Source organism: Bubalus bubalis, chromosome 6, assembly GCF_019923935.1.
Source record: "Bubalus bubalis isolate 160015118507 breed Murrah chromosome 6, NDDB_SH_1, whole genome shotgun sequence".
NCBI lineage: Eukaryota > Metazoa > Chordata > Mammalia > Artiodactyla > Bovidae > Bubalus > Bubalus bubalis.
In genome coordinates this window covers 42,656,881-42,683,434 of record NC_059162.1, presented here as the reverse complement: position 1 = coordinate 42,683,434, position 26,554 = coordinate 42,656,881, and the positions used below count along the sequence as shown (strand labels likewise).

Below are 26,554 nucleotides of genomic sequence, written 5' to 3'. Positions count from 1 at the left end.
GTTTTAGAATTGCAAATATATCTTCATAATGGAGAAAAATCAGTTCACATGACATAGTGCTTGTTCAGCCACTTCAAGAACTAGAGTGTAACTTACTATTTCTCTGACTCTCTTCTCCCCTGTTAGATTCAGAAAGCCTCATTCTGAAACAAGCATCAGCATTTATCTATCAAGCAAGATATCCTTTTGGAATGAAAAGCGAGAAAAAGTTTTAATTTTATAGCCGTGGAAAGGTTTTCTTTTTCTATGATGAAGACAGGAGTTTCAGTACTGAGTGCCATGGAAGGGGTTAATGCTGGACTTGGCCGGGTGTCAGTTAAACTTTTTTTCTGGCTCTGCTCCAGGTTTCCCCTTGAAGGGATTTCCCTCCGCCTCTGCAACAAGACACTTTATAAAGAGCCGATTTTCAATTTCATTCCTTACCAAACCTCACTGGCTTTAGGAGCTCAAGACCCTTCCCAGGCACCTTCAGGAGGGACAGAAAGAAGCATTTTGGAATCATTTTCTCATAAGAGCAGCAACTTAAAATGCTTAGGAAGATGTTTGTGATCTTTGGAGCCTCAGATATACTTTGGATGGTGTTTGCAGTTTGTAAGTTCTTCTCCTTGATTTGTTCCAAATGCTAGCATTCCATTTTAGCCCTGACTTTGGCTTCAGTCAGTTTTGTTATGATAGTAAAGAAAGGCAGAAGGATTTTTAAAGAGTGGGAAAACTTTACCTAACTTTTAATATACTATTGACTATTGCTATTAATTTATACCATTATATTGTCATAGTTAGAGCAGCAAAGTTGATATTTTTTGGATTTTTGCAATGTTCAATGAGTAATTGGATTCTATCTCTAGGAAGGTCTGTCTTTTTAGCTTCCTGTACTTGATAATGAGATCAAAGTTGGCTAGTGACAAAACAGCTGATAAACGGGCATCAAGGTCAGAAGTGAAAGTTCTCCTAAGTGAAGATAATTTCAATACCTTCCTTTGGCAGGGACTCCAGTGCTGCCTTGCATTACTTAGAAGCAGTTTAGGAAAGAGACCAGCCAGATCTGGGTATTATACTAGAACAGAGAAGAAGGAGTAGAATACTAGACAAACGAGTGGTAAGCTTGTTTTTCTCTTTCTGTTTTCATAGCTCAAGCTTCCCAAATCGACATATTCCCAAGTGAATCCAAAATTTTTGCGCAGATTGGTGACTCTGTTTCACTGACTTGCAGCACAGCAGGCTGTGAGTCTCCATCATTGTCTTGGAGAACTCAGATTGACAGTCCACTGAATGGAAAGGTGAAAACTGAGGGGAGCACATCCACGCTGATCATGGATCCTGTTAGTTTCAAGGATGAACACCAGTACCTGTGCACAGCGATTTGCAAGGATAAGAAACTGGAGAAAGCAATCCGAGTGGAGATCTACTGTGAGTACTTTAGTCAATATTTGATTTTCTCTCCATTTTGCTTTAAAATAAGTTTTTTAAAAGAATCAGTTCAGTCACTCAGTCATGTCCAACTCTTCGACTGCATGGACTGCAGCACGCCAGGCGTCCCTGTCCATCACCAACTTGCTCAAACTCATCTTCATTGAGTCAGTGATAAAATTACAGGTTTTTTTAATGACTAAAAGGATAGTTTTAAGAGAAAAAAATTTAAAAAGATATTCTTGTCCAGATTCTTGGCTAGGGGACATACTGCAAAAAGAAATCTAGAAGACAGCTGAATCTACCACCAGACTAGAGACCCAAATCTTGGCTTCTGCTTCCAACTCTGCCATGAATATGGTGACCATGGGTAAGGGGTAAGATTCAGCTTCTCTAGGCCTCAGTTTTCTTAGCCATAAAGTGAAGTTCTCTAAGGTTCTTTTATTTATTTATTTCTTAATTCTTTTCAGTTGGATTCTTACATGTTTACTTGTCCATGTGTCCAAATAATCTATAAATTCCATGCTTCAAGGATTTTCTATTTATTTATTCTAAAGCAATTTGGTACTTAAAATTAGTTTAAAGATTAAGTAGGAGAGCTATAATTATTAATGGGCTTCGGTACAAAACTTTCCCCCTTAGATGGAAGAAAAATATCTGCAAACTTTTCACACATTTGACTTCAGCAAAGATAAATTTAGGAGATTTGATTTCTGTTTTTGTTTGGTGCCATTAAGTCTTAATGCTCAACAGCTCAAACTCAAGGGTATTTGGAAAATGAACTTGATTTGCCTAGTGAATGTGAATGAATAGCCTTTGTTTACTAGCCTACCAAAATGTATTTCAATCCATTCTCAGACTAGTAAAGAAAGGTAGAAAAAAAGAGTGAAAAAAAAAAATAACCTGAAATACATCACTTGCATTCTGGTTACTGCTCCTGTCAGAAAACTGGAATTCTTGATAGTCATCTCTTCAGGAAAACATCATTTGATTATCTTTTCTAATTATGTTGCTTTTCTTTTGCTATAGCGGAGCTCAACTTGATCCAATAACCTTAACTGATTCTTCAATAATCCCATATGTTGCTAATGCTTCTCAAGAAACTGTGCTTGGCTGACTGTTTTCAATTATGCTGGTTGTACATGCAGAGTTTATGTCTGTACAGCCTTCTGAGCTCCTTGAAAGGCCCCCTTATGTAAATACAGGGGAAAGTAGCCAGTTCTTGTATCACCTGACAGCAAACCATATGAATTATAGGTGCACATCTTTCAGAATACAAGGGACAGAATCCTGGGGGGGGTGGGCGGGAATGAAAAGTACTGTTTCTTCATACAGCAAATATTTGCCAGTTCCTTTGCCTCTCCTTGCAGGAACCATATAGTTGAAGATTTAAATAGAGAACAGAAGTTTCTTCTGGCTTTAATTATCTTGCCTGAAGTTTTTCTTTTTTTCCCAAAAAAGTCTGTCTTTCACTATGTTTAACAGTCCTGTCTCCATTCCACATTTGATTGTAAAATTCTTTGGGACCTTTGTATTCTTCTTATTTCACAGTCTTGAATCAAGCCAATGTGTTACCGTCATGGCGGTTTGCAATGGAAAGCAGCCTTGCAAAGAAAGCAATGACTCACTGAACTAGTGTGTTCCTTGGCACTAAACATTTCAAGTGGGATAGTAGGTAGATGTTGAGTTAGATATTTTGGGAGGCAAATCTTCCTTCCATAACTTAAAGATCACACAGGTGTACCTTTTTAGAGGATGAATGTCTTTCAGAGACACCATTTTTCAGAAGCTAATTATTTAGAATTGTTCTTTTCATTTCTTAGCCTATCTATCCCAGTAGTTATTCTTTGCCATGACATTCTAAGCCTCAGGTTCCTTATCTATAAAATGAAGTATATCTGCCCTCACTAAAATAAAAGACTGTGATATAACATGATGAAAGTCCCAGTAGCAATACAGAATAATAAATATCTTGAGTTTAAATCTCAGCTTCACCATTACTAGCTGTGTGACCTTAGGAAAATTATGCAAATATGCTGAGTCTATGCTTTCATATCTACGAAATGTGGTATCTATTTCTTAGGGTTGTTGTGAGTATCAAATAAAGTCATCAATGTTAAATGAATAGCACAGGGATGGCCACGTATCAGTATTCAATAAACATAAGTTTCTTCTCCCTCCTTTTACTCTGGCAACATAAAACCCTTTGTACATGCAGAATCAGAACTGAAGAACTCTCTAACAGGTTGTTCTGATTTTGAACACACCCCAAACCATGAAAGGCTATTTAAACAATTCATTCTGCTGTATTAAGATTGTATTCACAAAAATATTAGACTCAGATTACATTGATTTAACTCAGTAAGGGACTTTACATAATATGAACAAAAAATCCACATGCATGTACTCGTTTGACCTTTGCAGCTTTCTCTAAGGATCCAGAGATTCATTTGAGTAGCCTCCCAGAGGTCGGGAAGCCAGTCACAGTCACATGTTTGGTGCCTGATGTTTACCCATTTGAAAGGCTGGAGATAGAGTTGTTGAAAGGCAACCGTTCCATGAAAGTACAGGAATTTCTGGAGCCTTCAGAAAAAAAGGCCCAGGAAACAAAGAGCTTGGAAGTGACCTTCTCACCTACTGATGAGGATATTGGGACAGCTCTTGTTTGTCAAGCTACATTACGCATTTATGATGATGATTCTCCACCCAAAGTAAGGAAAACTACAAAAGAACTGGAAGTCTACAGTAAGTACTTGTGTCTGTCTATGGGAATATACTCTTGGATGTACACAGCAATAAACCGAGCAGCTACAGTCAAGAAGAAACATGTTTGTAGTTTTTATACCATTTTGATTCACCAAGAGCATAATTCTCATCAACTACATAATTCAAAAAAAAGCACACCCAATTAGGTTGAGAAAAGTTGAGCTTAAGTGCTGTCTCCATTAACCGTGAATTAGTCACTTAATTTCTCAGTCTATCAAAGGGGAATAATGATAATACCACCTGATTGGGAAGCTTCCCTGGTGGCTCAGTCGGTAAAGAATGCCTGCAACGCAGGAGACCAGGGTTCTATCCCTGGATTGGGAAAATCCCATGGAGAAAGGAATGGCAATCCCCTCCAGTACTCTTGCCTATTAAATCCCATTGACTATAGCCCAGAGGGTCACAAGAGTCGGACTCTACTTGGTGACTAAATCACCACCACCTGATTGGGTAGTGGGAAATAATAGGCTCAAGTGATAAAATTTTTTAAATTATGTTTTGTAAACTCTTATATCATGGCTTGAGATATCAAAGTATAGAAGTTTTATAAGCAGTTTTTAGTCTGTGTGTGAGTGTATACGTGTGTGCACACCTGGACACGTGTGTGTGGGGTGGGAGAGAGGAGATGAGATTTGATTGTCTCCATTCTCTCGGAGATGGCCGGGGGATTTGAGGCAGTCTTGTCATCCCAAAGTTGTGTAGGAGTGACTCACTGAGCTCTTTCTAGACTAAAATGCCCTTGTCTTCTCTAGACAGCATAGTTAAAAGGAGCATTGCCTTCTACAACATGTCTAGCTGAGACAGAATGAGATGGAAAGGATTTTATAAATGCTTTGAGAAGAATAGTCAGAAATAGGAGATATTTTTCCTAGGAACACAAAACTTGGAAATGAGAGCTATAATTAAGTATCTGAATGGCTGTCATGTAGAAGTGAAATTTGGATTATTCTTTAGCAATAGAGGACTGAACTATGACCGGTGTACAGAAGTTAGTTACAAAGAGAAAGATTTCAGCTCAATAGAGGGAAAATGTTCGAATAATCAGAGCTGTCCAAAAATCAAATGGATGATATTTACTATAAGGCCGTGGACTGCCTTGTGCGCCAGAAGTATTGAAGCTGTCTTGCATGAGCATTTGGCGAGGAAGCTGAGCTGGAATTTGTACCTTACCTGGGAGATTGAATCACATAATTCTAAGGGTTTTTCTTAATTTCTGAGTGTCTATGGCCATCTGAAAACACCAACCATCAAAAAAAGTAACTCCATCAAATCAGTCAGAAACTGGATTGACTAATTTTCATGACTCAGCAGTTCTTTATACTAGTTTGGCAGAGTAAGTTTGTCAGATTGAGAAAGCTGTAAATACAGTCCATGAGAGTATTTACAGTCGCCCTGTGGGACCATTATGATGCTTAGCAATGGCTAATACTGTGCCCTGCCTTCTCAGTCTCCCCCAAAGACACAGCTATATCCGTGAATCCCTCCACGAGGCTGCAGGAAGGCGACTCTGTGACGATGACCTGTACCAGTGCAGGTCTGCCAGCTCCACGGATTCTCTGGAGCAAGAAATTAGACAATGGGAATCTACAGCTCCTTTCTGAGAATGCAACTCTCACTTTAATTTCTATGAGGGCAAAAGATTCTGGGATTTATGTGTGTGAAGGAGATAACCCTGTTGGGAAAGACAGAAAAGAGGTGAAATTAATTGTTCAAGGTAAGTAAAATGTGTAAAGGTGCTGTCATTGAGATTTAAGCAATAGTGAAATAGCTTCAATGTCAAAATTACTTCATTAAGTTTTATTGATGATCCATCTGACTGTTATGTACTTTAACACAATTATATACTCTCCTTACTCTTGTTTCTTGGAAATCTTTTCTGCCAGAGCTTCCATGGCTCTGCTGTTTTGGTTCTTTTCCATTGTTCATCATTCTTTCATTCGGAGAAGGCAATGGCACCCCACTCCAGTACTCTTGCCTGGAAGCTCCCATGGATGGAAGAGCCTGGTGGGTCGCTAAGAGTCAGACAGGACTGAACGACTTCACTTTCACTTTTCACTTTTATGCATTGGAGAAGGAAATGGCAACCCATTCCAGTGTTCTTGCCTGGAGAATCCCAGGGACGGGGGAGCCTGGTGGGCTGCCGTCTGTGGGGTCGCATAGAATCGGACATAACTGAAGTGACTTAGCAGCAGCAGCATTTTTCATTGTCTCATCCCTTGAATTTTCCTTTTCTTTCTGCCCCTTGGGGGCTTCCCTAGTGACTCAGATGGTAAAGAATCTGCCTGCAATGCAGGAGACCTGAGTTTGATCCCTGGATCAGGAAAATCCCCTTAAAAAGAGAATGGCTACCCACTCCAGTATTCTTGCCTGGAGAATTCCATAGACAGAGGAGCCTGGTGGCTATAGTCCATGGGGTTGCAAAGAGTCAGACATGACTAACACTTTTTTCTATCTCAGGGTTGTTTTTCCAGGAGTCATGAGTTTACCCGTTAACACATGCAGCAACTGTAAAGAACAATCTGAGAATGTTCACCGTCAGGAAGTAGATCTTTAAATTCTCCATTCTCACACTAGTGTATAAAGAATTCAGAAACAGTGCTTATTGTTCTGAATGAAATTTCTCTTCAAAAATCTGATAACACATCAGTTTGTTATGGTAATTTGAGGAAAGCATTCTTTGGAAGATACCATAATGGCCCTGTTAGACCAATCAAACTGAAAAAATCTTCTGGCACGGATGAGAACCCTTCAAAATGTAGTGCCTTTGGATCATATATATGCTGAGCTTTCTTCTGCCTCCAGCCGGCTATTCATAAGGGCGAGTTTTCTGTGGAGTCTCATCTGTCACTTTCAGAGGTGTTCAAGGATTCCCACTTTTGCCAGGGAAATAGAGTCAAGACTTGAAATTACTTTTCTCCTGGGACAGTAGTCATCCCAAAGTAGCCAGGGTGCCCCACGGGGATAGCATTGGCAGCCAAAGAGATTTTCTAGATATTTGAGACTTAGGAGTTTGACCTGGCATCTCAGTTTTCAGTCCCTGAATTCATTGTACTTTTACATTGTGTTAAACAAATTTAAAAGGTGGCTTGCATAACACTTTAATGCTTAGATTTTGACTTTGTTTTCAGTGTGATTCTGTGTGACTTTCAATGGTACAACTTTATTCTGTTGATATAGAAGCTCTAAGTACTGGTCCATTATGGGTACTGCTTCTAATCAGAAGGCATATTCATATAGCTTTTTTTCAGTACTTTTCTTAGATTTTATTTCCACATGAGGATATTTTGATTTAGTTGTTCAAGTTAAAAACTGGGATCTTAAATCACCTGGTTCCAAGTTCTAATTTTGCTACTTGCAAGCTGGGTGAAATTATCATTTTTCCTCAAGAAAAAAGGGGAGGAGGAGGAAGAGGAGGAAAGGAAGGAAAATAAGGAAAAGTAAAAACAGAAAATGAGAGTCAAGGAGAAGTAATGATACCAGATCCTGAAGTTGTATGGATTAAATGAGATAATATTAATATATGTAAAGTGGTTTAAATAGTGCTTGATACACTGGAACCTCATATTTTTGAGCTGTTGTTCCACAGTTATAGGAATTTGATAAATACATTTGAGTGGAGAATGAATTTTTGTTAGGAAAATATGCCAGTTTCCCTCTACAAATTTTTATCCTTATTCAGTCTGTTTAATCAATGAATCACAGCGTCTTATGGGTTTGTTTTTGAAAGATGTGGTTCCCTTCCTGATAGTCTCAAAGTGGAAGGGAGTAATATGTTCTCGGCACAGATGTTAACTAAAAAGAGGCCAGAAAAAATACAGTGTATTAAACTTTGGTGAAAGAAGAAAATTTATTTTATTTTTTCTTGTTCTTTTCTTCCCTCACCCCAGAGAAAAACTTTACTGTTGAGATCTCTCCTGGACCCCAGATTGCTGCTCAGGTTGGCGACTCAGTCGTGTTGACCTGTGATGTCAGGGACTGTGAGTCCCCATCTTTCTCTTGGAGAACCCTGATAGACAGCCCTCTGAACGGGAATGTGAGGAGCGAGGGCTCCAAGTCCACGTTGACCCTGAGCCCTGTGAGTTTTGAGAACGAACATTTCTACCTGTGCACTGTGATGTGTGGGCAAAAGAAACTGGAAAAGAGAATCCAGGTGAAGCCCTACTGTAAGTGGTTTTCAGAATTGTTTAATGTTTTGCTGTTGTTGTCGTTCCCAGTGCCATTGGAAGAAGCAGAATGGAAATCTGTGATACACAAGATCTTTGTGTTTAGGAAGGAAATTTAGCATTGGGAATGATTCCTAAATCTCCAGACCAGAGTTCCTGATGCAACTCATTGCCCTAAATCTTAAGTATATATTATGTATGAACGGAGCATCCCCAATCCTTAGTTTGTGTCGTGTTGATACTCTCATCATGGGCTTGAACAAACTTCATACTCCCTGCTTTCCACCCTGCTCTGGGTGTATATAGTGTATATGGAGATGGTTGTGTGTAAAGAGTAGTGTCAGTGCCCACTCAGATCATGGAGTGGGATGACTGTTGCTCAGTTATTCAAATTGGGGGTGAGGCCCAAACCTCCAGTTTTGAAGGCACATTTGAAAGCTGATTGGCAGGATGGAGACATGAGGCAATGATGAGCAAGAACAAACCTGGGCGTTAGAATGATCACCAGGGATGGTCAGCGCAGCAGCTCAGGTGAAAAGAAGCACCAGGAGACTGCACTAGATTTGAGTATTGATTTATACCACATACATATGCTACACTTCTTGCTATTCCTGTCACCTTAACAAAAATCCTGAATAGCTTCAATCTCTATGAATTGCCATTGCTGGAGTTACTCGGTTTGTAATGAATGAGGGACAAGATATGCAAAGTGATCAGAAAGTTCCCTGGTGATTCAGATGGTAAAGAATCCGCCTGCAATGCAGGAGATGCGAGTTTGATCCCTGAGTCAGGAAGATCCTCTGGAGGAGAAAATGGCAATTCACTCCAGTATTCTTGTCTGGAGAGTTCCATGAACAGAGGAGCCTGGGGGTCTACATAGTCCATGTTGTTGCATAGAGTCAGACACGACTGAAGGATTAAGCACAGCAAACAGCCCATACATTCTTCCTTGTTTTTATTCAGCAGAATTCAAGAGAACAATTGTGGACATGTTCCTCCAGAAATCCTGCCCAAACTTGTGTTACCCCTCAGGATTTTGTTCAAAATGAGTTAGAGCATGTCCAGAAAGATATCTGAATCTCTCCAAAGAAGCAATATGATTGCTTCACCATGTTACCAAGAGTCCAGGAGCTGCTGATGCAGGCACATTCCCAACAGCAATGAGAACCAGCAGTGAAACCTTATGGTCACGTGGAAACGTTATCACTTTGATGACATTTTGCATAAGGAGAAAGAAAGAATTCAGCATTGTTCTTGCTCTTCATAACCATTCTAGTCTCACTTTTATTGATTTGTATCAGATGTATTATAAACATTATTTAGAATCTAAATCTCTTATATTTTTTTCTGAACTACAAATTTTAGCCAAGGAACACTTAAAACTATCTGCCTAAATTTGGCTGTTGGAAATAAAAATGTCTAAACTGATGGCTCTGTGAACCCAAGCCTGGGCTCTGAGCTCAAGGAAATAGGAATTCTGATCTCAGCTGGGTGACTTATTAGATATGACATTAAATGGCAGACTCTCAGCCTTTATAAGTTTTATAAGTCTCCCTAGCTATCAGATACATTCTTCGTACGTTTTTCTGGCTTTAAAATAAGTTAACACCCATTAGATTAAGCTGCTTTGAAGACAGATATAATGAAAATTAAGGGACTAGTAAACATCTAATACATCACAAAAAAATACAATGTTTAGAATATATATTTACTAAGTAAATTGGTAGAAGCTGATGTGTCCTTTGAAAAGACTAGTCCATAGCTGTCAGCAAGACTGTATCACTAAGGAGAGAAGAGTAAGAAGTATATTTATTTCTTGATGATTTGATGGGCTAGGTATTTTTTGTGTCCAGCATTATTTATATTTGATATCATAAATATTTACATTTAATGTTGTGATGCATCTGTTAGTAATCACTTTATCCCAGGTGAATTAAAACCTTCATTTTGAGACCTTTACATTTAATACAGATTAGCTCTGTTTTTCTTCTAGTGTCACATATAAACCTCATATTTTGCTTGATATTTGCAGCCTTCCCTAGTGATCCAGAAATTGAAATGAGTGGTCCATTAGTGAGTGGAAACCCAGTCACTGTAAGCTGCAGAGTTCCTAATGTGTATCCTTCTGACTGGCTTGAGATTGAATTGTTTAAAGGGGAGAGTATTATGATGAATAAAATCTTCTCAAAAGATGTAAGTAAGAAAGCCCTAGAGACCAAGACTTTGGAGAAGACCTTCATCCCCACCACTGAAGATATTGGAAATGTTCTTGTTTGTCTGGCTCGGTTACCAATTGATGAAATGGAATTTGAACTCAAACAAAGGCAGAGTACACAAACACTTTATGTTAATGGTAAGTACATGTGTGATGTATTCACAATAGATTATGATTTTTTTTTTATCATGTTTGCCAGGTAATAGTCAACGTGAGGTTCATAGTTGAAACCATTGTGAAAAAATAATTGAAAAGAAACTACAAAATATTGATTTTTTTTTTTTTTAAAAGTACCTCCAAGCTTAAAGCAACTGTTTATTTGCTTATGATTCTAAGCTGGCACTTTGAGAAGAGGTCAAATGGGTAGTATGTTCATTATGGTATTAGATGAGTTTATGTATTCATTTAGTTGGTTAGAAGGTCAGTGGGGGGTGGTCCCAGGTAGCTTCACTCACACATCTGGGCCTTCGCTGGAGGTGTCTGGACCTTCCTTTCTCCATGTGGTGTCTCTCAGGGAAGGTAGCATAGATTTAGTCATCAGAGTGCAGTATTTCAAGAGAGTGGTAATGAAGGTGGCCTCTTGCGGTCTAGGCTTGGAAGTCCTACAGTGTTACTTCTTCCAGGGTATATTGGTCAAAGTTAATCACAAGGGGAGCCTAGATTCAAGAGGTAGGAAAATAGAGTCCACCTTTTCATAGGTGGTTTACATGGCTCATGGTCATGTTTAACGTACCATAAATGTCAATACACACTATCATTGACCATCCAGTCTTTGATAGCAAGAGAGTAAATGCCCATGATGCACCCATGTTCTACTCTTTCATTCTGTATTGGGCTTCCCTGGTGGCTCAGTGGTAAAGAGCCAGTGCAGGAGATGTGAGTTGGATCCTAGGGTGGGGAAGATCTCCTGAAGAGGAAATGGCAGCCCACTCCAGTATTCTTGCCTGGGGAATCCCACGGACATAGGAGCCTGGCAGGCTACAGTCCACAGGGTCACAAAGAAGCAGACATGACTTAGGGACTAAACAATAGCAACAACAATTATTCTGTATCTATTATAGTAAATGGGGGCAGAAACTTCCTTTGGTAAAGTTATCAAGATACAAATTGTTCTAATCCACTAAACTCAAAGCCAAGTTTTATAACATTAGTAAAACTCTTTGGCAGGGTGTAACCAGCCAAGCTAACAAGTGTCTTTTACCTTTTCAGTTGCTCCCAGGGATACAACCATCTTGGTCAGTCCCTCCTCCATCCTGGAGGAAGGTAGTTCTGTGAATATGACATGCTCTAGCAATGGTCTTCCAGCTCCCCAAATCTTGTGGAGCAGGCAGCTAAGGAATGGGGATCTACAGCCTATTTCTGAGAATGCAACTCTCAGCTTCATGTCTACAAAAATGGAAGATTCTGGTATTTATGTCTGTGAAGGCATTAACCAGGTTGGAACAAGCAGAAAAGAAGTCAACTTAATTATCCAAGGTGAGCTAAAGTGATTAAATGAGTTATTAGTGCTAGTCTTGTTTTGGTTGTGTTACTGGTTTTGAACAAAGTCCTTCTGGAAATAAGATTTTCTAAAATAACAAGTATTGAGCCTTTTGAAGAGCTCATGATATTTCCTCTGCATGGAAATCTCCTGGAAGAGTTATACCCATGAACCATTCCAAGTCACTTATCCTAAAAATCTTTCAACCTCATGTGGAAGGCTAGCTTCAGGAACTGTGCCAAAAGTTCCAGTTATACTTACGAGGCATTGATTATGGTGTTGAAAAAAGGATAGGAAGATGTATATATATATATATTTTGGAATTACTTAGGGCCCAAGTGGCACTAGTGGTAAAGAACCTGCCTGCCAATGTGGGCTAAATGTAAGAGACATGGGTCTGATCCCTGGAATCGGGAAGATCCCCTGGAGGAGGGCACAGCAACCCACTCCAGTATTCTTGTCTGAAGAATCCCATGGACAGAAGAGCCAGGCAAGCTATGCTCCATAGGGTCGCAAAGAGCTGGACATGACTGAAGCAACTTGGCACCTAGCATACAAAATCACCTTATCTAACTGGATTAAATTCCTCATGGTAATCTCATAAAATGACTGCTAGGATTTGCTTAGAAGCCTAAGAAGGCACTTAAACATTTTATAAATTCAGAGATTGAGTAGCACTGACCTTGCCCTCTGGTTCATCAATAAAATGGCATAGAATCACCAGGATGGATTAAGTTAGGAGACCCAGACCCATTCTTTCCAGGATGGAGAGGCAAAACTGAGAACAAAATAATTTCTAGTTGACACGTTGAAGCTCTAGGCAGTTTTGGTGAAGGTCACAAAGTGGTCAATTTGGATTTCCTTCATATCTTCCCTTTTGGGGTTCGAGGTCCTCTTCTTCACTAGGGCTGTCAGTTCCTCTCCTACCCCTTGGTATTATTTCCACTAAGGTGTTAATGACTGTCTTGTTACCATTACATCAATAATTTGTATTTTAAAGGAAGGGAAGAAACTTGGAGGAGCAATACACTACCTTAAAGAAAGCCCTTAGACTGTAGTTTTGGTTGAAGAAAGAGTATCAAATTGCAAAACAGATAATCTTAATGGGAACCTCACTTACAAGACGCTGATGTGGTACCTCCCTCCACAGTTTGCATATTAACAGAGATGTTGTATGTCAGGTACTTAGCTCAGGATAACAACTGGTGTTAAGGATTGTAAGGGCCATCTCTGCACAGCTTAATTTTTTGATCTGGAATGGTCTAGCTCAAAACTCAGAGTCCTGCAATGGCTTTTATACTTAAAGAAATATCTGCACAACTGTGTGACAAAAAAAAATTTATTTTCCACATTTGAAATTTATGACTGTTTTTAAACAGCTATTTGTTGGCTAAGCTGGGTAAGAATTACATTAAGGCAGCAGTTCCCAACCTTTTTGGCACCAGGGACTGATTTCGTGGAAGAAAATTTTTCCGTGGATGGGAGAGGGGGCTAGTTTTGGGGAGACTCAAGTGCAATAGGGTTCATTCTTCTGTGAGAATCTAATGTCACTGCTGATCTGACAGGAGGTGGAGCTAAGGCAGTAATTCAAGCAATGGGTTGTTGCTCAGTTGCACAGTCATGTTCGACTCTTTGTGACCCAATGGACTGAGCAAGCCAGGCTTCCCTGTCCTTGAGCTTGCTCAAACTCAGGTCCATTGAGTCAGTGATGCCATCCAACCATCTCGTCCTCTGTCCCCCGCTCTCCTCCTGTTTTCAATCTTTCCCAGCATCAGGGTCTTTTCTAATGAGTTGGCTCTTTGCATCAGGAGACCAAAGTATTGGAGCTTCAGCTTCAGCAGCAGTCCTTCCAAAGAATATTCAGGATTGATTTCCTTTAGGATGGATTGGTGGGATCTCCTTGCAGTCCAAGGGACTCTCAAGAGTCTTCTCCAACACTACAGTTCAAAAGCATCAATTCTTTGGCACTCAGCTTTCTTTATAGTCTAACTCTCACATCCATACATGACTACTGGAAAACCATGGCTTTGACCATATATATGGATGCTGGGAGGGATTGGGGGCAGGAGAAGGGGACGACAGAGGATGAGATGGCTGGATGGCATCACTGACTCAATGGACATGAGTCTGAGTGAACCCTGGGAGTCGGTGATGGACAGGGAGGCCTGGTGTGCTGCAATTCATGGGGTTGCAAAGAGTCGGACACGACTGAGCGACTGATCTGATCTGATGGACCTTTGTTGGCAAAGTAACATCTCTGCTTTTAATATGCTGTCTAGGTTGGTCATAGCTTTTCTTCCAAGGAATGTCTTTTAATTTCATGGCTGCAGTCACCATCTGCAGTGATTTTGGAACCCCAAAATAAAGCCTGTCACTATTTCCATTGTTTCCCCATCTATTTGCCATGAAGTGATGGGACCGGATGCCACAATCTTCATTTTTGCATATTGAGTTTTAAGCCAGCTTTTCACTCTACTCTTTCACCTTCATCAAGAGGCCCTTTAGTTCCTCTTCACTTTCTACCATAAAAGTGGTGTCATTTGCATATGAGATTATTGATATTTCTCCCGGCAATGTTATTCCAGCTTGTGCTTCATCTAGTCTGGCATTTCGCATGAGGTACTCTGCATATAAGTTAAATAAGCAGGGTGACAATATACAGCCTTGACAGACTCCTTTCCTGATTTGGAACCAGTCTGTTGTTCCATGTCCAGTTCTAACTGTTGTTTCCTGACCTGCATGCAGATTTCTCAGAAGGCAGGTAAGGTAGTCTGGTATTCCCATCTCTGTAAGAATTTTCCAGTTTGTTGTGATCCACACAGTCAAAGGCTTTAGCATAGTCAAAAAGCAGAAGTAGATGTTTTTCTGGAATTCTCTTTCTTTTTCTATGATCCAGTGGATGTTGGCAGTTGGATCTCTGGTTTCTCTGCCTTTTCTAAATCCAGCTTGAACATCTGGAAGTTCACGGCTCATGTATGCTAAAGCCTGTCTTGGAGAATTTTGAGCATTACTTTGCTAGCGTGTGATATGAGTGCAATTGGGCAATCATTTGAACATTCTTTGGCATTGCCTTTCTTTGGGACTGGAGTGAAAATTGACCTTTTCCAGTCCTGTGGCCACTGCTGAGTTTTCCAAATTTGCTGGCATATTGTGTGTAGCACTTTCACAACATCATCTTTTAGGATTTGGAATAGCTCAACTGGAATACCATCACCTCCACTAGCTTTGCTCATAGTGATGCTTCCTAAGGCCCACTTGACTTTGAACTCTAAGATGTCTGGCTCTAAGTGAGTGATCACATCATTGTGGTTATCTGGGGTTTTTTGTATAATTCTTCTGCGTATTCTTGCCACCTCACTTTTTGAGCAATGGGCAGGGTCTGTAAATACAGAAGAAGCTTGATAACTATTTGCTCACCTCCTGCTGTGTGACTGGGTTCTCAGCAGGCCACAGACTGGCCAGTCCATGGCCTGGTGGTTGGGAACCTTTGTATTAAGAAACACGAGAGAAACATAAGATGTCTTCTTTCATTAAAACATGATCATTTTACAAGAAGCCAGTAAATGCTTGACTTCTCTAATTGCCTCTATACATATTTAATGCAAACAGTAAGCACAAGTACTATCTTGACAACTATTGCTACTGTCATTAAATTAATATGGAATTTGTTTATATTTCATTCAATCCGTGGTGGTTTAGTTGCTAAGTCGTGGCCAGCTTTTGCGATCCCATGAACTGTAGCCCACCAGTCTCCTCTGTCCTTTCAATGACGATTGATTGTCATTCAATCAGAGGTATCTTTAAATTCTTTCCACAGTTGCTCCAAAAGATATACAACTTACAGCTTTTCCTTCTGAGAGTGTCAAGGAAGGAGACACTGTCATTATCTCCTGTACGTGTGGAAATGTTCCCCCAACTTTGATAATTCTGAAGAAAAAAGCAGAGACTGGCTACACAGTGCTAAAGTCTACAGATGGTGCATATACCATCCACAGGGCTCAGTTAGAGGATGCGGGAGTATACCAATGTGAATCTAAAAATGAAGTTGGCTCACAGCTAAGAAGCCTAACACTTGATGTTAAAGGTTAGTTTATTTTTTTGTTATTTTTGTAACAAGCTTGGTGGATTGTAAAGAATTTCAAGGGTTATATGAATGAGTTGGCAAAATGGAACTGAATTCCATGTTGATTATGGTTATTTCTTAGTGTTTCCTAAAATAATAATGTACAGGTGCTCTGTCCTAGGGAGTTTAGCCAGGATGTTGACTTTTTATCATAAGTCAGTGTAGAATTCCCATTTGCTTTTTAAGACGTTGACAATTCAGCATTTGTCTCTGAGGTCTTACATTTCTTATGTGTTTAAATCCATTTTCAAAACCTTTCCTCGGGGGTTATTAGGAAACGAAGAAGTAGAATTGGTGCATTGAAAACGCAAGTTTCTATCCAGGCCCTTTTCCTTCCTACCCAAAGAGACTGCCACTCTCTGAACACAAAGTGACTGCATATTTTCTGGGATTGACTCTTTACAGAATAATAACTGAGAATGGTGAGCTTAATGTTAAACAGCATAATGAGTCTCTAGAATGCAGAACTGCTTCCTTAGATATCCAAGATCCTTGCTCATCCTGCTGTACTCTGATGGAGAAATGGAGGGAGGTAGCAATGGCCTCAGCAGAGGAATTTCAGGGGCCTCTTAATCTAACCCAGCTAATCCTACTGTGAACACACTGTACGATCTGTTGATCTTATCAGTGGAAATAGAATCTGTCAGCCTTTACTGCTCATCTTCCACTCCTTGAGAGCTAATGAGCCGCCTTTGTGTACTGGAAGCCAAACTTGAAATAAACATGATTGTAAACAAATACCAACTCTTAAGAGCCTCTGGCACTGAGCTCCCAGATACAGCAACTACTCATCAATGTAAAGAAAATTTACACCTGGGTCAGAAAATGACTTAAAATTTTACTCATCTGGCCAAATCTCTCGAGATTACATGCCTTACCATATGTTTTCTGTCTTCACAGTACCTCCTCGAAACAATATCAATACATCCATCTAGAAATGTTAAAGAAGGGGAAAATATCACTGTTACGTGTAAAACTTTTTGTCATCCACATGCAGTGATCATTCTGAAAAGAGTTGACCTGGCCAATGAAGTTACTATGTGTTCAGAGAATGGGACATTTACCTTGTATCATGTCACTCAAAATGACACAGGGGTGTATGTAATTAGTGCTACCAATGAGGTTGGGGACATTTCTGGACAGATTGAGATCTCCATTATGAGTACATTGAAATTCACCTATTCCTATTTAATCCCTGATGGCTCCAGACCACCTTTAATTAAGCCTGGTTCCAGGAACTTGCACTCCTAACATTTTTATAATTCTTTCTGTAGTTAATGTTTCTCTTTTAAAGACATATCAAAGTTTTCCACTTTTTAACTCTTTCTCATACATTGTTGTCTTTTCTAATTGCTTTTTTAAGTTAGTAACTTTATACATTTGCTATTTTTCACTCATTACTTAAATGAACAATTGAAGTATATTATAGGCACTCAGCTAGAACCCCCAAACTATGTATGATTTCAAAGAACTGTAAAAGAATGGATACAAAAATTTGTCATTTTCCTGGAAATTTTTATCTAGCCAACCTTTGCATTTAGCTGATATTTTAAACTATTTTTTGTTAGTTTTGTTTTAAAAATACATTTTCTCAAATGTAGTCCAATAATAGAAATATTGGGAGTCTTTAGGAATTTTAGTGTTGATACAGCTAATAGAAAATCGTATTTGAAGATTGCCCTGGTAACCAACTCGTTGGAAAAATTTTACCATAGATGCTTGAGGGAGAAACCAAAGGGAAAAGATAACACACTATTTATTAAATTGAAAAGAAAACAATAGGATCAAAAATACCTTACCTACCATGTCATCAATATTGCTGCCTAACTATAATTTTGATAATGAATATCCCATTAAATTAGGACTCATACTCTGACTAGTTCTACTCTAGCAAGGGAAAGTAGAAAAATAAGATAGCTATCATTATATTTGTCGTGATACATTTTTGACTTCAATAATTCAAAAATGGGTTTCCCTTCGTCTAATTATTCTTTTCTTCTTGGTTGACCTTCAGTGATTAGGAACGCCTAGAAGGAAAGTAATGACTTCCAAGGCCAAATCACTCATTTCTTCCAGGACTGAAACAATACATATACCACTTGAAAAAACGTAGTATTTGTGAGATCATACTGTGCTATGCAGACATAAATGTAAATAGAGATGAATCTCCAGTAAATACCATGATGTCTTATTCAGAAGTTCTTATAAGGTTAAAATGTTAAATAATATTGTAACTGTCAGATGATTTTTAATAGAGTAGAAAGAGTACTACATTTCAAGTTTTGGGATACTATTACTTTATGTACTCAATTTATAACTAAATGACAAAATGATAGGATGTAGAAAGAAGAAATTTATTACTATTCAAAAGATATTTATTGGAAAAAAAACATTTATTGGGTGCAAGCTACTCCAAGCAGTGAGCCAGTTACTGGCTATACAGTGATGGATCAAAAAGAAACTAGATTCTTTCCTCATGTAATTCACAGTCTGAAGGAGGACACTAAATTAATAGATAAGCAAAGAAACGTTTAACTATAAGCTGTAATGAGAACTATGGAGGGAAAATGTAGTGGTTATAAAAGTATATTAAGGAAAAAATGTATATTAAGTTTCCTAATTTAGGCTGGAGGAATGCAGGTCAGAGGATGCATCTATGTTTAAGTAACACTTAAGCTAAAATATCAGTTCAGTTCAGTTCAGTGGCTCAGTCGTGTCCTGCTCTTTGCAACCCTATGGACTGCAGCACACCAGGCTTCCCCGTCTATCACCAACTCCCAGAGCTTACTCAAACTCATGTCCTTTGAGCCAGTGATGCCATCCAATGATCTCATTCTCTGTCATCCCCTTCTCCTCCAGCCTTCAATCTTTCCTAGCATCAGACTTTTCCAATGAATCAGTTCTTCGCCTCAGGTGGCCAAAGTACTAGAGTTTCAGCTTCAACATCCGTCCTTCCATTGAATATGCAGGACTGATTTCCTTCAGGATCGACCTGTTGGATCTCCTTGCAGTCCAAGGGACTCTCAATAGTCTTCTCCAACACCACAGTTCAAAAACATAGATTCTTTGACGCTCAGCTTTCTTTATAGTCCAACTCTCACATCCATACATGACCACTGGAAAAACCATAGCTTTGACTATGTGGACCTTTGTTGGCAAAGTAATTTCTCTGCTTTTTAATATGCTGTCTAGGTTGGTCATAGATTTTCTTCCAAGGAGCAAGCGTCTTTTAATTTCATGGCTGCATCACCATCTGCAGTGATTTTGGACCCCCCAAAATAAAATCTTTCATTGTTTCAATTGTTTCCTCACCTATTTGCCTTGAAGTGATGGGACCAGATGCCATGATCTTAGTTTTCTGAATGTTGAGTTTTAAGTCAACTTTTTCACCCTCCTCTTTCACTTTCATCAAGAGGCTCTTTAGTTCTTCTTTGCTTTCTGCCATAGGGTCATGTAATCTGCATATCTGAGGTTATTGATATTTCTCCCACCAATCATGATTCCAGCAGCTTGTGCTTCATCCAGCCCAGCATTTTGCATGATGTACTCTGCATATAAGTTAAATAAGCAGGGTGACAACATACAGCCTTGATGGACTCCTTTCCTGATTTGGAACCAGTCTGTTGTTCCAGGTCCAGTTCTAACTGTGGCTTCTTGACCTGCATACAGATTTCTCAAGAGGCAGGTCAGGTGGTTTGGTATTCCCATCTCTTTCAGAATTTTCCATAGTTTGTTGTGATCCACACAGTCAAAGGCTTTGGCATAGTCAATAAAGCAGAAGTAGATGTTTTTCTGGAACTCTCTTGCTTTTTCAATGATCCAGTAGATGTTTGCAATTTGACTTCTGTTTTCTATGCCTTTTCTAAATCCAGCTGGAACATCTATAAGTTCATGGTTCACATACGTTGAAGCCTGTCTTGGAGAATTTTGAGCATTACTTTGTTAGTGTGTGATGAGTCCAAGTGTGCAGTAGTTTAAGCATTCTTTGGCATTGCCTTTCTTTGGGTTTGGAATGAAAACAGACCTTTTCCAGTCCTGTGGCCACTGCTGAGTTTTCCAAATGTGCTGGCATATTGAGTGCAGCACTTTCACAGCATCATCTTTTAGGATTTGAAATAGCTCAACTGGAATTCCATCACCTCCACTAGCTTTCTTCATAGTGATGCTTCCTAAGGCCAATGATGTCTGGCTCTAGGTGAGTGATCATACTGTCGTGGTTATCTGGGTCATGATCTTTTTTGTGCAGTTTTTCTTTGTATTCTTGTCACCTCTTCTTAATATCTTCTGCTTCTGTTTGGTCCATACCATTTCTGTTCTTTATTGTGCCCATCTTTGCATGAAATGTTCCCTTGTTATCTCTAATTTTCTTGAAGAGATCTCTAGTCTTTTCCATTCTGTTGTTTTCCTCTATTTCTTTGCACTGATCACTGAGGAAGGCTTTCTTATCATTCCTTGCTATTCTTTGGAACTCTGCATTCAAATGGGTATATCTGTCTTCTCTCCTTTGCCTTTCACTCCTCTTCTTTTCTCAGCTATTTGTAAGGCCTCATCAGACAACTATTTTGCCTTTTTGCGTTTCTTTTTCTTGAGGATGGTCTTGATCTCTGCCTCCTGTACGATGTCACGAACCTCTGTCCATAGTTCTTCAGGCACTCTATCAGATTTAATTCCCTGAATCTATTTCTCACTTTCACTGTATAGTCATAAGGGATTTGATTTAGGTCATACCCGAATGGTCTAGTGGTTTTCCCTACTTTCTGCAATTTAAGGCTGAATTTGGCAATAGGGAGTTCATGATCTGAGGCACAGTCAGCTCCCAGTCTTTTTTTTTTTTGCTGACTGTATAGAGCTTCTCCATCTTTGGCTGCAAAGAATATAATCAATCTGATTTTGGTATTGACTATCTGGTGATGTCCATGTGTAAAGTCTTCTTTTGTGTTGTTGGAAGAGGGTTTTTGCTATGACCAGTGCGTTCTGTTGGCAAAACTTTATTAGCCTTTGCCCTGCTTCATTTTGTACTCCAAGGCCAAATTTGCCTGTTACTCCATGTTTCTCTTGACTTCTTATTTTTGCATTCCAGTCCCCTATAATGAAAAGGACATTTTCTTTGGGTGTTAGTTCTAGAAGGTCTTGTAGGTCTTCATAGAACTATTCAACTTCAGCTTCTTTAGCTTTACTGGTTGGGGCATAGACTTGGATTACTGTGATACTGAATGGTTTGTCTTGGAAATGAACAGAGATCATTGTCGTTTTTGAGATTGCATCCAAGTACTGCCTTTCGGACTCTTTTGTTGACTATGAGGGCTACTCCATTTCTTCTAAGGGATTCTTGCCCACACTAGTAGATATAATGGTCATCTGAGTTAAATTCACCCGTTCCAGTCCATTTTAGTTCACTGATTCCTAAAATTTCGATGTTCACCCTTGCCATTTCCTGCTTGACCACTTATAATTTACCTTGATTCATGAATCTAATATTCTATGTTCCTATATAATATTGTTCTTTACAGCATTGGACTTTACTTCCATCAGCAGTCACATCCACAACTGGGTGTTGTTTTTGCTTTGTCTCCATCTCTTCATTCCTTCTGGAGTTATTTTTCCACTGATCTCCTGTAGCATATTGGCACCTACCAACCTGGGGTGTTCATCTTTCAGTATCCTATCTTTTTGCCTTTTCATATTGTTCATGGGGTTCTCAAGCTAAAATATAATACTATCCAAAGAACTTCATATTATCATGAAATGATATAAATGCTGAAGAGGAATAATGTATATTAAGGTGCCCTACTTCAGAGATACAAAATATGAAGTTTTCTATATACTTCTAAAAACACCATCGGCAAGAATTCTTTTCCTTACTATCTTACAGGTGATGTTTGACTATAATGGTGGCATACTAGGAGTTACGATACTTTTCTTGGAGAACCAGTTAGTTATTTTAGTTCATAATGATCAGAGTTCTAGTTCTTTAGTATGTAGTTATATTTCCCAAAGCAAACACTCTTCTCCAGTTCTTACTCTTTTAAATGAACCCTAAAAATTTGCACCCTTCCTTCCATCCTGTTACTGAACCAGCATCTATTTGAATCCAAGTTTGCAGAAGTCAACAACATCTTTAGACTCATCATGACCATAGCAACTGCTAACTGATTATTTGATTAATTCAAAGAAATGTGCATTTTGAGTTCTATTGGTTTTTATCACTGCTTTGATTCACTTTTCTTTAGAGAACTAATGGTACTATTAAAATAAAACATGTGACTTTTATTATTAAACAGTTTCTTTTTGTACCAGACATTAATTGCATCCATTTTGTTATTTTCCAGGAAGAGAAAGTAACAAGGACTATTTTTCTCCTGAACTTCTGGTGCTCTATTGTGCATCCTCCTTAATAATACCTGCCATTGGAATGATTATTTACTTTGCTAGAAGAGCCAACATGACAGGGTCATACAGTCTTGTAGAAGCACAGAAAGTGTGCTAATGCTTGTAAAGTGTAGCTACAGCGTGAAATGTTCTACCAAAGATACTATCAGTTCAGATGCTCAATACTACTCATCATTCCACGAGGAAAACAGAAACTGGGGATTCAGGCTTCTTTGAATGCAGTGAAAGCTTGGAAAGAAATAGCTGCCTATGGCCCTCACTGTGAGCAAGAAGCCAAAGGAAAATTTCTACTTAAAAACTAGGCACTACCATTGAGATGACTGGAGTAATTTCTTGATGTGTATATACAATAACATGATTTGTATATATGTAAAACTATGCTGTAGCAAGGTTGCTTGGAATATCAGCACACTAGAGTCACTATATCTAAAATTATTAAAATGTTGCTTGAACTGATTGTTATAACTTAATGCATCTTAATATCAACTGGCAGCTGAACTATGTCATCTTTTTAATATTTTATTTCCTTTGACAAAGTTTTATTCCTATAAAGTTCATTGGCAACAATTTCATGTTGTGTAAAGATGCCAGGGTTTTATATTATTATAGGTAAATGATAGACCAACGGGGCACTGGGTTGACTTTCAGGTACTAAACACTTCAACCTATAGTATAATGGTTAACTGGATTTCTCTGGGAGGTACTGACACGGTACAGAGATGTTTTTTGATGTTGTTTGTTCATCAGATTCTTGTGTAATTTTCCCAAGTGGTCTAAAAATGTAACTTCTTTTGATTTTCTTTTGTAAATGTTTAGGGGTTTTTGTTTTTGTATAGTAAAGCGATGATTTCTGGAATTGAAAGAGTTGTGTGTTTATTTATTATAAGTTGCCTCCTTTAATCATGTTGTAACTCTTTTTGTCAGTCCCAAGACCGAAGTGTTGAAACCCATGGTGATAATAAGCAGATACTTGAAGTGTGGTCCTCATATTACTTTTATCAAAATCACCATGGGAACTTTACAAATATTTACTTATCTTGGGGCCATCCTAACCTATTGAATTGAAATATCTGTATGTAGTCTTGGAATTTGTAATTTTAAAATATAGTATGCACAGAAAGAGTGAATGCAGATAACATGGACATGTTAAAGGGCAGCAAGTGAACACCCGTATGTACCATTAAAGTGAAGAGATAGAGCATAATTGTTCTTCAAATCCTTTTAGATGCCACTCATTGATTGTAGCTCTGTTACTGAGGATTCAACAATATCTTGGATTGTACATTAACCTTTCCCTTTCTTTGGGGTATAAAATCCCCAAATTTTATACCTATATGCATGCTTACTCACTCAGTCATGTCCAACTCTGTGACCCCATGGATTGTAGCCCACCTACCAGTCTTCTCTGTCTATGGGATTTTCCAGGCAAGAATGTAGGAGTGGGTTGCCATTCCTCCTCCAGGGGATCTTCCTAACCCAGGGATTGAACCTGCATCTCCTGTGTCTCCTCATTTGCAGGAAGATCCTTTACCTGCTAAGCCATTGGGGAAGCCCTTATACCTATATATATATAACCCTAAGTAGAACATGCTAAAGCTGAAACTCCAGTATTTTGGCCACATCATGTGAAGAGTTGACTCATTGGAAAAGACTCTGATGCTGGGAGGGATTGGGGGCAGGAGGAGAAGGGAATGACCAAGGATGAGATGGCTGGATGGCATCACCGACTTGATGGACGTGAGTTTGAGTGAACTCCGGGAGTTGGTGATGGACAGGGAGGCCTGGCACGCTGTAATTCATGGAGTCACAAAGAGTCGGACATGACTGAGTGACTGAACTGAACTGAACTGAAGTAGAACATTGTTTTGTTTGCCAGCTTTTGAATTTTACATGTATGCCTGCTAAGTTGCTTTAGTCGAATCAGACTCTTGGTCACCCCATGGATTGTAGCCTGCCAGGCTCCTCTGTCTGTGGGATTCTTCAGACAAGAATACTGGAGTAGGTTGCCATTTCCTCCTCCAGGGTATCTTTCCAACCCAGGAATCAAACTCCTGTCTCTTGTGTCTCCTGCATTGGCAGGTGATTTCTTTACCACTAGCACCACCTGGGAAGCCCCTGCTCCTGCTGCTAAGTTGCTTCAGTCGTGTCCGACGCTGTGCGACCCCATAGACAGCAGCCCACCAGGCTCCCCCTTCCCTGGTATTCTCCAGGCAAGAACACTGGAGCGGGTTGCCATTTCCTTCTCCAAGGCATGAAAGTGAAAAGTGAAAGTGAAGTCACTCAGTCGTGTCTGATTCCTAGCGACCCCATGGACTGGAGCCCACCAGGCCCCTCTGTCCATGGGATTCTCCTAAATATAATCAAAAGGTATATTTAACAGTGACTATTTTTCACTCAAAATTATGTTTTTGCTTAATTAATCCATATTGTTATATTTAGCTATGTCTATTTATTATAGGATTTTGCCACAACTTATTTATATAGGATATATATATATTTACATATCCTACCATTGATAAATATTTGACCTGTTTACAGTTTTTACAATATGATCAAAGTTTCTATAAACACTGTTTTACATATTCCTGAATTACATGTATGAATGAAGTTAGGGTGCAAGAATTCTTCTATAGTGTATACATTCTAATGAAATTGCTAGATTGCAGGAAATGTACACTTTCAGGTTTGTAAGGAAAGCTAAACTATTTTCTGAAGTAACTGAAATAATTTATACTCCCAACAGCAGCGAAAAAGAGTTCACATTACTAAATAGCTTATCGGTGACATTGTCTGACTTTGAAATTTACCTTTCTTATACCTTAAAATGATTTTCCATATGGTTTGAATTTGCATTTTCCTGATTACTAGTGAGGTTGAACATCTTATCATATATTTAAGGACTCTGTTTAGGATCACTGGAGCTAGCCCTTTTGTGAAATATATGTACATTTCTTTTGCTATTTTCCTGGTGATTGGTTGTCTTTTATTGATTTGGGGGAGATTTTAAAATATATTTATATATTTTGGAATATGTATATATATTACCCTAAAGCAATGGGCTTCCTTGGTGGCTCAGTGATAAAGAATCTGCCTGCCAATTCAGGAGACACAGGTTCGATCCCTGGTCAATATATATATATATATACTTATATGGGCTTCCTAGGTGGCACTAGTGGTAAAGAGCTCATCTGCCAAAGCAGGAGATGGAAGAGACAGGAATTCAATCCCTAGGTTGGAAACATCCCCTGGAGGAGGAAATGGCAATCCACTCCAGTATTCTTGCTGGAGAATCCCATGGACAGAGGGGCCTGGCGGGCAACAGTCCATGGGGTCACAAAAAGTCTGATTTGACTAAAACAATTTGGCAGGCACGCATGTAAAATTCAATATATATATATATATATATACACACACACATATATTCAATATATATAATATTTATATGTATATGTGTGTATATATTTATTCTGGATGCTAGTCCTTTGTTGGTTTCCCCTATGTATTCTTCTAGGAGTTTTACAATTTTAAGTCTTAAGGTTATGTCTTTGTCTATTTTGAGTTAAATTTTTTATATGATGTAAGATAATCCCATCTGTTCTTTACATTTCCTCTTTTTCTGCTTTCTTTTGGATTATTATATTTTTAGCAATTGCATTTTATCCTTCTTGTTGGCTTACTTGTTTTTGTTTTTAGTAGTTACTAAGTCATATCTGACTCTTTGTGACCCCAGGAACTGTAGCCCACCAGGCTGCTCTGTCCATGGAATTTCCCAGGCAAGAACACTGGAGTGGGTTGCTATTTCCTGCTCCAGCGGATCTTCCCAACCCAGGGATTGAAGCTGTGTCTCCTGCATTAGCAGGTATATTCTTTACCACTGAGCCACCAAGGAAGCCCGTTGCTTTATGGTCCACAGCTTTAACTTATTACAGTTTACTATTACACCACTTTTATAGGAACTTTATAACAGTATATTTTATCTCTGCCTCCAGCCTTTGTGCTAATAAGACATT

The 26,554-nt window shown here is 39.0% G+C and overlaps 1 protein-coding gene across 2 annotated transcripts; it reads left to right on the top strand.

Moving 5' to 3' along the window:
• Positions 1 to 377: 377 nt before the first annotated feature.
• LOC102405233 (vascular cell adhesion protein 1) lies at positions 378 to 23,406 on the top strand. 2 transcript variants are annotated; one of them, XM_006049811.3, is made up of 9 exons: positions 381 to 591; positions 1,129 to 1,407; positions 3,832 to 4,152; positions 5,621 to 5,887; positions 8,061 to 8,336; positions 10,369 to 10,689; positions 11,761 to 12,027; positions 15,849 to 16,115; positions 22,484 to 23,406. In XM_006049811.3, the coding sequence occupies exons 1-9, from the start codon at positions 528 to 530 to the stop codon at positions 22,639 to 22,641; spliced, it is 2,220 nt and encodes a 739-aa protein (XP_006049873.3). In that variant the 5' UTR covers positions 381 to 527; the 3' UTR covers positions 22,642 to 23,406. The 2 variants fall into 2 exon arrangements, with proteins under 2 accessions (XP_006049875.3, XP_006049873.3); XM_006049813.3 differs by lacking the exon at positions 15,849 to 16,115 and having other exon boundaries at positions 378 to 591.
• Positions 23,407 to 26,554: the final 3,148 nt, after the last annotated feature.